This window comes from Syngnathus acus, chromosome 24 (assembly GCF_901709675.1).
Source record: "Syngnathus acus chromosome 24, fSynAcu1.2, whole genome shotgun sequence".
In the NCBI taxonomy this organism is placed as follows: Eukaryota; Metazoa; Chordata; class Actinopteri; order Syngnathiformes; family Syngnathidae; genus Syngnathus; species Syngnathus acus.
The window spans coordinates 5,334,594-5,347,420 of record NC_051108.1 but is presented as its reverse complement, the minus strand read 5'-3'; the positions used below and the strand labels follow the sequence as shown (position 1 = coordinate 5,347,420).

The 12,827-nt window shown below is 40.1% G+C and overlaps 3 protein-coding genes across 4 annotated transcripts in view; 2 read left to right on the top strand and 1 right to left on the bottom strand.

Annotated features, from left to right (window-relative positions):
* The window catches only part of enah (ENAH actin regulator), a 49,417-nt gene extending 44,217 nt beyond the window's left edge, over positions 1–5,200 (bottom strand). Inside the window, exon 1 of the mRNA XM_037244070.1 lies at positions 4,783–5,200. Coding sequence (XP_037099965.1) covers positions 4,783–4,787 — 5 coding nt within the window. The 5' untranslated portion in view covers positions 4,788–5,200. The remainder of the gene's footprint in view (positions 1–4,782) is intronic.
* A 1,260-nt stretch (positions 5,201–6,460) lies between these two features.
* Positions 6,461–7,801, top strand: srp9 (signal recognition particle 9). Its single transcript, XM_037245052.1, has 3 exons — positions 6,461–6,663; positions 6,796–6,864; positions 7,121–7,801. The coding sequence occupies exons 1-3, from the start codon at positions 6,592–6,594 to the stop codon at positions 7,238–7,240; spliced, it is 261 nt and encodes an 86-aa protein (XP_037100947.1). The 5' UTR covers positions 6,461–6,591; the 3' UTR covers positions 7,241–7,801.
* Positions 7,802–8,226: 425 nt separating this feature from the next.
* ephx1 (epoxide hydrolase 1, microsomal (xenobiotic)) lies at positions 8,227–12,127 on the top strand. Of its 2 annotated transcripts, none has more exons than XM_037244898.1 (9): positions 8,227–8,344; positions 9,560–9,747; positions 9,836–10,016; positions 10,087–10,305; positions 10,412–10,541; positions 10,853–11,067; positions 11,195–11,303; positions 11,556–11,675; positions 11,775–12,127. In XM_037244898.1, the coding sequence occupies exons 2-9, from the start codon at positions 9,565–9,567 to the stop codon at positions 11,980–11,982; spliced, it is 1,365 nt and encodes a 454-aa protein (XP_037100793.1). In that variant the 5' UTR covers positions 8,227–8,344; positions 9,560–9,564; the 3' UTR covers positions 11,983–12,127. The 2 variants fall into 2 exon arrangements, with proteins under 2 accessions (XP_037100793.1, XP_037100794.1); XM_037244899.1 differs by having other exon boundaries at positions 8,271–8,343; positions 9,556–9,747.
* Positions 12,128–12,827: the final 700 nt, after the last annotated feature.

Here is a 12,827-nt window from a genome sequence, read left to right as displayed (position 1 = left end):
CGGCTTTTGGGAAAATTGGAGGTTTTTAAGTGCGCCTTATAGTGCGGAAAATACGGTACATTGAAATACAATTCAAAAGGAGAAAGCCTGAAGTTGTGTTACAGTCAAAAAAATGTGTTAATTTAGCGTGGAGAATTATTTTTTGACAATTATAAAGTCACAAATGGTAAATTTTTGTTTATTTTTTTTATGTAAGTATTCTCATTTTATAATAAATGCGACCTCAGTTAGTTGATTCGATTTTTTTATTTAGGAAACTTCATAGCTACAATTTACAAGCTTTTATAGGGTAAATTTAAAAATGAAAAAAACCAAATTTTTAAATAATGCTAGGCAAAAAAGTAAGAAAATCAGTGTCACATTGCTAGCCATTGTCTCGGCTTGCTAGCATGGACACAAACAGCTCACATATTTAAAAACGACCACATACAATTTAACCATCATATCATATTAGCAGATGATAATATTGGGGATTATGCTAGGTGTTAACGTTTACAACCTGACAAACTACTTCGACTGTCTCTCACTTCATATGGCGAGCCTCTGCAATTTTTATGTTTCCAAGCTACCGCTGGCCTTCGTCTAGACACCCAACTGCAAGTTCACAGCATTCCATCCTCTCATTCCCAATATGTCATGTCAGTGGCAGGAACTTAGCAAAAGCGCAGGATAGCATCTTACAGGTTAGACAAATAATCCTTCCATCAATCACACATAAACTATGGGAAATATTTTGAGCTTTGTAAACGTCTGTTGCTATCTGCTGCAAACACATTTACTGATAACTTTTACTGATAACAAGAATAAAAATGCAGACATGTTCCATCATCTTGATAGTTAGCCGGATGCTTGCCTTGCTATGTCACACTGACAAAAATACAGTGAATCTAAATAAAATGGACCCGTGAGGGAAACCTTCTAGGGATGCAATCCAGATTATAAAAATAAAAGGACCGAGTGTGGTTTAAGTGACTGAAGCAGCATCTTCCACATGGAAAAATTATACAAAAACAAGCCTCAGGGAGAGATGGGGCAGAATTTGAAGAACAGCCAGCGGACAAATAACACTAGACATAAGATTTATCTGGGACAAAAATAATAGTTTTTTTTAAAATCCTACCTCAAAGAAAATCTGTCCATTTGGGGGAAAAATAGGGCAGTCGGGAGTGTGGGGGGATTAGGAATGGATTGTCAGGAAGAATATATATAAGAGATGGCGTGTTGTGAAGAGCAGATGGTGGTGATTTAAATCTTTCTGAGAACTTCAAAGTAAATTGCTGACGCCCAGCAACAGCCTTCCTCCATGATATTACTGTATATCCATCTTGCAATTCAAATTTTATCATAAACGTGCAGACTAAAATTTAATAACAATGAGGGCTAACAGGACTAGCTAATCCTAATCTGTGTTAAAATTATAGCTCTGCCTAATTTTTGGCTTGATATTATAGTACAGTAATCCCTCAATTATCACGGATAATTGGTCCCAAAAACCACTCACGATAAGTGAAACCAACAAGAAGTACTGGGCAGGCTAACGAGTTAGCGGAAAGATGCTAATTCACGATCGTGCTAACACGCGAAAACTGACTTCTAAAGGAATGTAAACGAACATTTGGAGCAATACTACATTGTCCTAAAGGTTAGACACACGTTTCCTCAATTTAGAAGTTTTATTTTGACTTTTAAATGTTCTTTTAATTTGGAAAAAAAATCTGCGATGTAGTGAAGCCGCGATAAACGAAACGCGAAGTAGCGAGGGATCACTGTACTTTAACGTAGTCCTGTGACTGGCCATCACTTGAAAGTGGCTCTGGATCTTCACCCAGCCCAACTAATTATGTCATGGCTGAAGAAACTCAATTGAATCAATTTATTTACATTCCAAATTGGCCTCAGGTTCATTAATGCCTCATTCAGATCCAACTGGTCGCAGGCCAACTCAAACTCATGAGTTCCGCCGCTGCAAGTAAACAGGTCTCAGCTTCTGTTTTTTATCTGTGGTGTCAACTGCAGCGCCTGGGAGGCACGTCGCCTGTCCACAGTTGTCAGGGCTTGTTACCATGACTCTTCACAGTCCAGTAACCCTGACGATGCCGCTTATCTTCCTTGCCACAATAAGCCGACATCAGCATTATGTGCGACTTGACACATTGCAGGCAAATCATCTGACCGCCACCGTTTCTTTCAGCACATTATATCGGACCAAGTTCTGTCAAATGCAATGTGTTGATCAATACATTGATCATTGATGGGAACTTTGTCCCTCCAAACAGGACCACTACGAAGACAGCTTTGCTGTAACAGCGCGCTGGTATAGCGAATCTTCATATCTGTGTTTTTTGCGTGATGATTTAATGCTGCAATTCATTTCATTGTGGTGATCCTTCTGTTGTACCCAACTTGGCCATCAGGAGGGAGCACAGTGTAATAGTCATATGTGTAAACATAAATGAAGCAGACGAGTAACTCTTCTACTACAATTGTGACTTAGACGAATGCTGTAACAATTATAATTTATATTATCTCTCCACATGCCTTTCTCAATTTTTTGTGTTCAAATATCTGCTTTCCCAGAAGCTTTTTTTTTTTTTTTTAAATAAACCCCAGCCTTCTGTATGGTTGAATAAAATCAGTAGAACTTAAGACAAATGCACAAGCAATCACAGAATTCATAGACCAAGTTTAAAATAGGGTACCGTTTGTGCCAAAAATAAAAAAATAAAAAACATGAATGAATGAATGAATGGCTGCAAAGGTGAAATTTAAAAAAATTGATATGGGAAACTGAAATGTATCTTTTCTGGCTGCTCAGCACAAGAAGGCAACAGTAATAATCAAAGAAGGAGTGAATATCATTCACAGGACATTTTTAAACAGTAACTCAACTGAAGTGGACGCAGAGAGCGTTTATACAAATGTTAAGTGGGGCTGTGCTGCCCATCTGCCGCTCAGTGTCTTGCATGAGTCAGCTGTGGGCAGCTGAGACTGCCATTCATACAGACATGTTACACACTCGGCAGACACACAAAAATACCAACAACCCTCTGGATGCAGAACTGCCCCTTTAAATAAGAAAGGGGGGGAAAATGTTTACAAGCCAGTTCTCTGCTGTCATCAGTTTTCAATGCTGTCAGCAGATCCACTTCCAAAAGATACATGTTTTAATATCTCATCTATCAAAAATGATATAAAGAGGATGGAAACAATCAGAAAAGACAGTGAAATTGTTTTCATGCTGGAACATGGACAGCAAGCTGCTCTTTGGTAACAACTAAAGCTTTTGTTCACTTCGCTTTGGCCTACAGCTGGATTCAATTAGGGGCTTTCTTTGAAACGAAAAATAAAAAATAAAAAAGAAGAAGCCTCATCCACTCCGCATGAGTCCTTTAACACAAATTCACAATGGGTTTATCCCGGATATAAATAAATAGAAACCACACACTTGCACTGAAGTTGTTAGGGAATGAAATGAAATGGAGCAGATGCATTCATGCAGCTTGGGATCATTGTTGCCCTTTGGAAAGACAGCCAGTATTATGTTATTCTTGTTTGCAGAAAAACTGTGCATCTGTGTCATCCAACTTAATTTGCCTCAAAATGAACACCTGAGATGTTTCAAGGACACTCCCATTTTCACTTCTAACTATGCGAGTGCCAGCCGGTATACAGTGATCCCTCGCTACTTCGCGTTTTGTTTATCGCGGCTTCACTACATCGCGGATTTTCTTTTCCAAATTAAAACAGAAACAGTAAAAATTAAACTTCTAAATTGAGGAAACATGTGTCTAACCTTTAGGACAATGTAGTATTGCTCCAAATGTTCGTTTACATTCCTTTAGAAGTCCGTTTTCGCGTGTTAGCACGATCGCGAATTAGCATCTTTCAGAATTAGCCTGCCCAGTACTTCTTGTTGATGACCGTACTTCGCGGATTTCCCTTATCACGGGTGGTTTTTGGAACCAATTATCCGCGATAAACGAGGGATTACTGTATTGGTTATCTTCTGTCTATCTCACTGAGCGTTTTTCCAGGGTTACTAAAAAGTTGCAAACAGATGCAAAACGTTGCGTTTTTTGTCAGTTTTTTATGAGAAAAAATCTGAACATGTTTAATAACTCTTTGTCACAATAAAAGCAGATGACTAACTTGGCGAACATCTTTGAGACCGTTTGCGACCTTGAACGAACCTTGCCGAAAACTTAACATTCTGGCCATGCGGAAACACTCGCCAACCTTCGCTGCTGGGTGAAATACGGGCTTGGGTTTACGCACACAATGTTGTCGCGGTATTATTATGACATCCTGCCATGTGCGTGAGCCCTTGTCTTTCTATCTTTGCCCTATGTATTTTACATTCAGTGAACATTTCGTTTTAATTGGACATATTGGCTAGTGTACAGAAAAATACTTAGATGAAGTCAATTCACACCATTTGATTGTGTTGGGGTGCCCATCAAATACACAGCACCCCATCTTAATCCCTCCTGTGTTGTGTGGGAGTAGCAGCAGAAAACAGCACACACGCCATTCCAAACCCAAAATGCTGTACAAGCAAGTTACCATTACTGTTGAACAAGGCAGTCGGCGTTCACATAGTTGACAGTATTTCGTAACGAAAACAGCCAACCGGACTAGGTGGATATTCTGGAAATTCAAATTCATGCAAACTTTAGGGAGCCGCGATGTTGCATCAAATCCACGCTAGTTTGCGTTGTTCTTACTCACAACTTCCATCATGTTGTCGAACGGCACTGTTTAACAAAATCTGAAGCTTCTTACCTCATGTTGGAAGTGTTGTCACGTCGACTATTTTGCAGATAGGCTGGTATTTCGACGACGTGTAACTTGGGAGTTTCCTCCAAAGTTCAGGGGTGCAAACTGTGCAAGGCGAAGAAGTGAATGAGAAGCGGCGTGTGCTTTTAGTTTATGGACCAGCCGATAAAAAGTACACATAAATAAAATGGGGATAAAAAAAAAGAAAAGAAATCAGTGCCCCTAGCAGTCAAATCCTACATGGTCTAATGTTTTGCTCTTCCACTTCTGATGACTGCTCACTGAAAGTAAAGTGAGGAGGGGGGTAAAAAAAAAAATCGCAGTGGACCTCGGGGTTTCGTGACGAAGAGATGTGATGCGGCTCCGAGCCGCTCAGATACCAGTCGGCTGCAGCTCAGTCTTCCCTGTAACAAGTGCTGCGTTCAGGGACCCGCCGTAAACTTTCGGAGTGCGTCTTCACGTACGCCACAATGTTTGAAATGCCATTCAAATGCATTTGCTAATAATACACAACCCAGAATGTATTTTGGAGTAAACAATGTATTTGTTATTTTTAACTTTTTTTTTTTTATACTAGCACTCTAAAAAATGTTGCAAATAAACTGTGAGTGAGTGAGTGAGTGAGTGAGTGAGTGAGTGAGTGAGTGAGTGAGTGAGTGAGTGAGTGAGTGAGTTTGCGTGCGTGCGTGTGCACGGGCGCGCATACGAGTGACGGTTGTCTACTTTGTCGGGAATTCACCCCTTTGAGGGAATGTACTTGATTTCCCATTGTAAGTGAATGCAGCATATGACGCAGTCGCGAGACCGGAGCACGTCCAGGTTGCCTCTGACAACCAAACTGAGCCGCTGTGGCTCTTGGGTTTACTGTACTGAACATAATCTGAACCGTTTGGACGAAACCTTAAACATTGGTCTCGGAGTTGGACTGAATTCATACAGCGCATCTGCTCTTTTTTTACATAACCTAAAAATACATTCTCAGTCACAAAATACATTTCATCCTGTGACAAATTTAAGTTGCGACATTGTAAACATTGACAGTAAACCGTGATCACAACTCCAACACCGCTGTCCTCTTTTACACGCAACTCATAATTGAACAGTTGTGATCGTACTACAGATTTATAAATTCAGAATATCATAAATGATCAAACGTATAGGAAAGAAACCCATGGCTGGAAATATCTAATACAAAATGGACAAAACAGTCCACCAGCTCCTGAGCGCTGGACCACAGGTTTTCATCAATATCGCATTGGATGTGGTCTCTTCAGATGCACCTTGGAGTACTTGTAATGTAGTACTACAACAATGTCATTTAAATAGTAATTTAAAAATTATTACTTACATTTAAGCATATGAATATCAAAGTCCATACAGGTGTTAATGGAAAGGTTTTGTCCTGGGATTATTTTACTGTTTTCTTTTTTTTGAAAAATAAAATCGAAATTATACAGTACTATAGTAGACATTTTTTTTCTCTCAGAGCCAAGTAATGCAATGGCTCTCTCTAGCGGACAGTTTTAGATTGCAAAGGCTTTTTGTGGCAGCAGCTAGAATTTATTGTACAAACGTTATATTTACCGAAAATTCTCAAAATGTAATGATAGTTGATTGTTTTATTTAATGTAATTTTTAGGTAGTTTACTCGAAACAAAAACTTAAATTTGTTTAGAAAGGGCAACCCGGAACTACTTATGCGTCACACGCTGCTTTCATGTCGCTGCTGATGTGGTGTTCGGAAGTTAGCATAGCTGCCACCGCGTCTCACTCAAATTGTTTGATATAATACGGTTTTTCATCTCATCCAATATAATGCCTTACTTTCAGACTTGGGAGGAGTTTGCTCGTGCGGCCGAAAAACTCTATCTGACGGATCCCATGAAGGTAAAATGCTTCTTTAGTAGGAGCCACCAGGCTAGCCACCTAGCATTTTAGCCTCCCGTTCGCCCTGAGGAAGACAAAACAGATGTTGGATTCATTTTTGATTAAAATTGTTTGTTTGTCCCCTCTTCTTAGGCCAGAGTGGTAATCAAGTACAGGCACTGTGACGGCAAAATTTGCATTAAAGTGACGGACGATTCCGTGGTAAGTGTGGTGTTACAAGCAGTTATTCATTCATATTTATTCATCAAAATTAACAGATAAAAAAGCAAAAAGTTGACATTTTCCATTGTTTTTGGGTGGCATAAAGTGAGCAATGAGAACTTTTTTTTTTTTTTTTATCCTGCCCTGCCACCCAATGTAGAGTCGGTGGAATAAAGCTGGCCACCGACAATTATTAATTCTCGTATAGGTTATCAGAATAGTTATGTAACCATTGTCTCTGTCTGTCCCTCCTCAGTGTATACAGTACAAGACTGACCAGGCTCAGGATGTGAAGAAGATTGAGAAGCTGCATGGGAAATTGATGAGACTGATGGTGTCCAAAGAGACGCACAGCGGCACTATGGAGACAGACTAACATAGTTGAGAAGGAGTTTTGCTGCCCGGACTAAGTTCACTGTGGTTGCTGGGAGCACAGCACCGGCCTGAGTGGAATTGATGGGAGAGTAATAGAAAAGTGGGACGAGGAGGATTTAACGAGCTAGATGAACTCATTCAATTCAAGCGGAGATGTGATTTCTACATGCTATCTGTACATTGAGTTTAGGATTTTTAATGTTTCTAGTTATTATCCTGCAAGTCATTAGATCACATTTTTGTGATTGTCTGTGAAAGTGTAGATGGGCAAAATGCGAGGTATGAGCTGAAACTTTTTTTTGCTCATTGAGCAACGTTGGCACCTTCATTTCGTTAGAGGAGCTTTCAGTTATTTTAATTTGGGATGACCCCTGAAGGTTTTCAAGCCTAATTTAGAGTAAATTAAGTGGCTAAAATTTTATTTGGACCCAGATCAAAATTGTACCCATTATATGGACATGACTTGAAACGAGACCTGATTTTCTTACAAACCTCAACATCTTTCATAACATTTGCTGACAACAGTTATATATTCAATAAATGTTTATTTACTCATGTAGAACTTGTGCCTTTATTTGATTTTGGATGCAAATATGGCTATGTAAGCTTGCATGGCAGCTAACTTTTCATATCAGGAGTGTTCAATCATTCGATTGCCGTTAACAGTGGACAGCTCAGTCAAAGAGCATAAATTCAATCAATTTATCTTGAAACTACAATTATGCCCAAATTTGAGCCGATTTATTGAGCTAGTCTGAGAGATATAAAATCAAAACACACTTTAATTTGACATTATATAATTTGAAGTCATAAAAAAAGATAACATTTTGAATTTCTTTTTTAAAGTGGAGTTGCAAATTCATATTTTAGCATTCATAATAATTTAAATCGAAGCTTTTACCGTGTTTTTCTTTGTTTACTCTTCCTGAATGCGTTTTTCGTTTTACTGACAAACAACTACGTTTCCCATCATGCACTTCTGGAATGTGGCCGCAACTCAAAAGTTCACTTGAATTTTTGTGTTAAATCGGGACAGAGGGCGACCACAGTGTCCGTGGTCACAAGTGGAAGAGCACAGCACGCATTGCAGCAGGAAAAAAAACAGGTAAACTTTATTTCGGGTTCACTTCCATAAGGCGAACTATGTCATTAAAAATTATGATCGATAGCAGTGTTACAAGATTATATTCTTAAAAAAAATCTATTAAATCGCTCCTCTGGAATTCTTGGTTTGAAGTTCAGGACAGTATTCGAAACGTTTTTCTAGTTAATAATTAAATCCGTACCGGTTGTTTTCCGAAAACAATTTTATATCGTCGTGTTGTATGTTCCAGAAATATTAGCCCCTCCCCTTTTTACATTTTTTAGTTTGTAGATATTTTTGCGTTTTATGAATACACTAAATTGTTATGTCAGTCGTGGGCGCATTGTCGTGTTTACAATGTCCCTTTTGGCCAAGCACGCATATTTCCCAAGCGGCTGTTCTTCTCATAATCCTCTGTGCTGGGCCCAACGCAACGCGCATATTTGTTTGACTCACAGCTCCCACATTTTTCCGTTAACTCTTGGCTCGCGAGCTGCGTGTTAAGCTCTCGTACAAATAGCCTGCTCCCAACTATTGTAGCACACGCCCTCCGCCATTATTTCAGTCTTCTCGCTGTCCAAAACATTATGCACAATTTCTTTATTAAAAAAATATGTGATTGTGTTAATCCCACGTGCTGCCACATTGTGAGAGTATTCTAATATTTTGGTAATTGCCTTATTTGGCATTATGCAAATATTAGCGCCAGGGCAAGCAGACTTGTCAACAGATTGTTAAATATACAATATATTATGATAACTGAAACTGTAGCATCAATCAAAATGGAATTCTATCATCTTTGCTGGGCAATTCCACTTTGTCCCAGTATGATGAAATAGAGAAGTATTTAGTTAATCTCGAAATCAGGATTATGTCAGAGTGGGGAAATACATAGCGGGTGCTAACTGAAATTTTGTGGCCTTCCAGGCAAATAAGTAAATGCGATTATTGAAACAGTTGGCAAACAAATTATTACTGCACTATTTGGTGTTTGAAATTTCTATAGCTTGGTTTTGAATGGGGCCTTGAAAAATAAATGGGCGAGTTTTCAATTTACTGTCAATTGGTACGGGGAGAGTCCAGTGTCTGTACATATCTGTTCCAGGAGTGTCAATCTTATTATTCAATTCTGTGTCCCTATTCTGGATCCTCTTTGTACAATAAAAAGAAGTGTCTTTATTTCAGTGGCGCTTTCTTATTTTAGTAAAATTCCATTTGTTCTTTTTCTCTACTCAGTAATCATGTTGATAGAGGTTTTGATTGGTCTGGTGGTTGGAGGAGTCGTTTTCCTGCTGGTGCTTCGAAGAAGAAGCCATGTTTTGAAGACAGAGGATGGCTGGTGGGGGGTCGGTCCAGAACCTGATGGTGAGCAGGACACTACCATCCACCCTTTTAAAGTGACCACCAGTGATGCAGAATTGGAGGTAACATCAAATCTCCTCCTCATTATCGGAAAATTCAAAATGTTTTTTTTTTTTTTTAACAGTTTGTACTCATGTTATTTTTATTCAGGACCTACACAGAAGAATAGACCAAACGCGCCCAGTTCCCTCACTAGAGGACAGCCAGTTCCATTACGGCTTCAATTCGGAATACCTGAGCAAAGTCGTCTCTTATTGGAGGAATGACTTTGACTGGAGAAGACAAGTGGACAGACTTAATCAATATCCTCACTTTAAAACCAACATTGAAGGTTTGTTTCGGTCACTGACACAAGCCCACTTGTCTTGTTGTCCTGACTTCTCCCTCCAAATCCAATCTAGGCATTGATGTTCACTATGTCCATGTGAAACCCAAACGGGTGCCAGAGGGGACCGATCCGATTCCTCTCATAATGGTTCATGGCTGGCCTGGGTCCTTCTATGAATTTTATGGGACAATCCCACTGCTAACAGAGCCATCAGACCCTCAGGCCCTTGTTTTTGAGGTGGTATGCCCATCCATACCCGGCTATGGCTACTCAGAAGCGCCACATAAGAAAGGTAAGGTGCATCTGGGAAACTAGCGAACAATTGATAGCTTGAACATTGAGGCAATATTCAATTCTGTCTGACAACTGACAATTCCTCAATCTATGCATTTGAACAGGTTTTACTTCAGTGTGTGCTGCTCGCGTCTTCCACAAACTGATGAGGCGTCTGGGCTTTCAGCAGTTCTACGCTCACGGAGGAGACTGGGGATGGCTTGTCACCACCAACATGGCTCAGTTGGAACCCAAGTATGACAACCCACTCTCTGACAGCCATATGGAGTTGTACTAGAGTTGTCAATCCAAAAAAAAACGACATCAACAATATTTGTGAGGTTGTTCACACAATGGTGTTTGTGCAGTACATCAGCCTGTCCACTAGATGTCACTGTTTGCTTCCAAACATTAGCGTACCATGAGAAATCCTTATGCAGAGTAAAGCTCAATTATTACTCCATAGTTGCCAATTAAAATGTTTACTAGGTTGATGAATGACTTCTGAGCAGGGAGCACAAGGTAACACAGTGCAACTAATCTAAAAAATTCTTCATATTCTTCAGGATCGTCAAAGGCTTGCATGTAAACTTTGCTCCACCTTCCAAACCTGGACTGAGCGTAACTTTATCGATCCTGCTCGGCCGCCACTTCCCCAAGTTGTTCGGCTTTACCAGTGCGGACCTTGAGCGTCTCTACCCCTGCGTGCAAAAATTGTTTGTGGAGTCCATCAAGGAGAGTGGCTACATGCACATCCAGGCCACCAAACCTGACACGGCAGGTGAGAACCAACAACCACCGTTAGACAACATTGTGCTAAATTACTCATTTCTATTTTTCTGTGTAATTCTAGCAGATTAGTCAGGATTTTGTGTCTACTTCTGGTCATAGTATTTTTTTCCCCTTAGGTCGAGGACTGAATGATTCACCAGTCGGCTTGGCTGCATACATTCTGGAGAAGTTCTCAACATGGACAAGTCATGACTTTCGAAACCTGGAAGACGGAGGACTCACCAGGTATAATAATTGCGTTAAACAGAGTACACATTTTATGAGTAAACACGGTTAATCCGATAATCAGAATGTCACAGCACCACGAGCGCTCTAATACTCTGATTTATGGCGTGCCTAATAAATTGGTGCATTTACTTGGTATTTGAGACCAGCTCAATAGAGGCACTTTAGTTTGCTTGATGTTTTAGAGATGTGCAAATATTAACAAATTCACAAAATGGCAGTCTGTGATGTGCATCTTTGTGTGCCATGAAGGAAGTTCTCCTTGGATGACCTGCTGACTAACGTAATGATCTACTGGACGTCTGGCTGCATCATTCCCTCAATGAGGTTTTATAAGGAAAACTTTTCCCGCCTCGGCTCTCCCCACACCAAGTGAGTTAAGTTGGTGTACCCCTTCACTATTTGAGAAATGATTCTACTTATTTGGAATACAACTGTAGATATAACTCACCCATGATCCACTGTTTCCAGGATACCGGTGACGGTGCCGACTGGATTTGCATGCTTCCCCAACGAGCTGATGCACACTCCAAAGTTGTGGGTCCAACAGAAATTCCATAACCTCCTCACCTACTCGCAAATGGCCCGTGGGGGTCATTTTGCAGCCATGGAAGAACCCCAGCTGATGGTTGAGGACATAAATAGATTCATTAAGAAAGTGGAGATGAAAACACAGTAGGGCTGAATATGAGGTCGACATGGAGGTTTTACAGTGATCCCTCGCTACTTCGCGATTCGTTTATCGCGGCTTCACTACATCACAGATTTTTTTCCAAATTAAAAAAACATCTGAAAGTCAAAATAAAACTTCTAAATTGAGGAAACATGTGTCTAACCTTTAAGACAATGTAGTATTGCGCCAAATGTTTGTTTACATTCCTTTAGAAGTCCGTTTTCGCGTGGTAGCACGATCGCGAGTTAGCATCTTTCCGCTAACTCGTTAGCCTGCCCAGTACTTCTTATTGATGACCGTACTTCGCGGGTTTCACTAATCGCGGGTGGTTTTTGGAACCAATTATCCACGATAAACGAGGGATTACTGTATTTGTTTTGCCTTTCAGTTTAGTACGCATTATTTGGCTAAAATATTTCTAAATAAACTTACTATAACACTAATGACAGGGTTTAATGACCGCAACCATACAGTGGTAAACTGAACTGTCTCGCTTGTTGAAAACATAGCTAATATTAATCAAATTCCATTCATTTTGCAGTGTAAGTAGAAAGCAATAATATTTTGTGCTAACCCCGCTGACTAAACTGTATGTAAATGAATTCAAACAGTTTGAAAGTGAAAACGTCCAGCGTGTGTTTACTCTCCCCCCCTGCTGGTGTTTATGGTTTCTACCTTCCTCCGAGCCTCCCATCAGCCTTGTGGGCCAGCAGCTGCAGATGGAAGGTCAGCGGGCACTTGGTGTTATTGTGTTGACAGCGCAGAGAAGGCATCAGGCGTTCCTCCAACGGATATCACATCAGTCTGTTTGGCCACATGCATGATGCGTCATGCAACGCATACCTAAAAGT

Bases quoted from the DNA above. Each gene is read 5' to 3' on its own strand.
- srp9 (XM_037245052.1), top strand. From the start codon at position 6,592: ATGCCTTACTTTCAGACTTGGGAGGAGTTTGCTCGTGCGGCCGAAAAA. The intron at 6,664-6,795 runs GTAAAATGCTTC...CCCTCTTCTTAG, and splicing joins ATCTGACGGATCCCATGAAG to GCCAGAGTGGTAATCAAGTA. The intron at 6,865-7,120 runs GTAAGTGTGGTG...GTCCCTCCTCAG, and splicing joins AAGTGACGGACGATTCCGTG to TGTATACAGTACAAGACTGA.
- ephx1 (XM_037244898.1), top strand. From the start codon at position 9,565: ATGTTGATAGAGGTTTTGATTGGTCTGGTGGTTGGAGGAGTCGTTTTC. The intron at 11,304-11,555 runs GTATAATAATTG...TGTGCCATGAAG, and splicing joins GAAGACGGAGGACTCACCAG to GAAGTTCTCCTTGGATGACC. The intron at 11,676-11,774 runs GTGAGTTAAGTT...CACTGTTTCCAG, and splicing joins CTCGGCTCTCCCCACACCAA to GATACCGGTGACGGTGCCGA.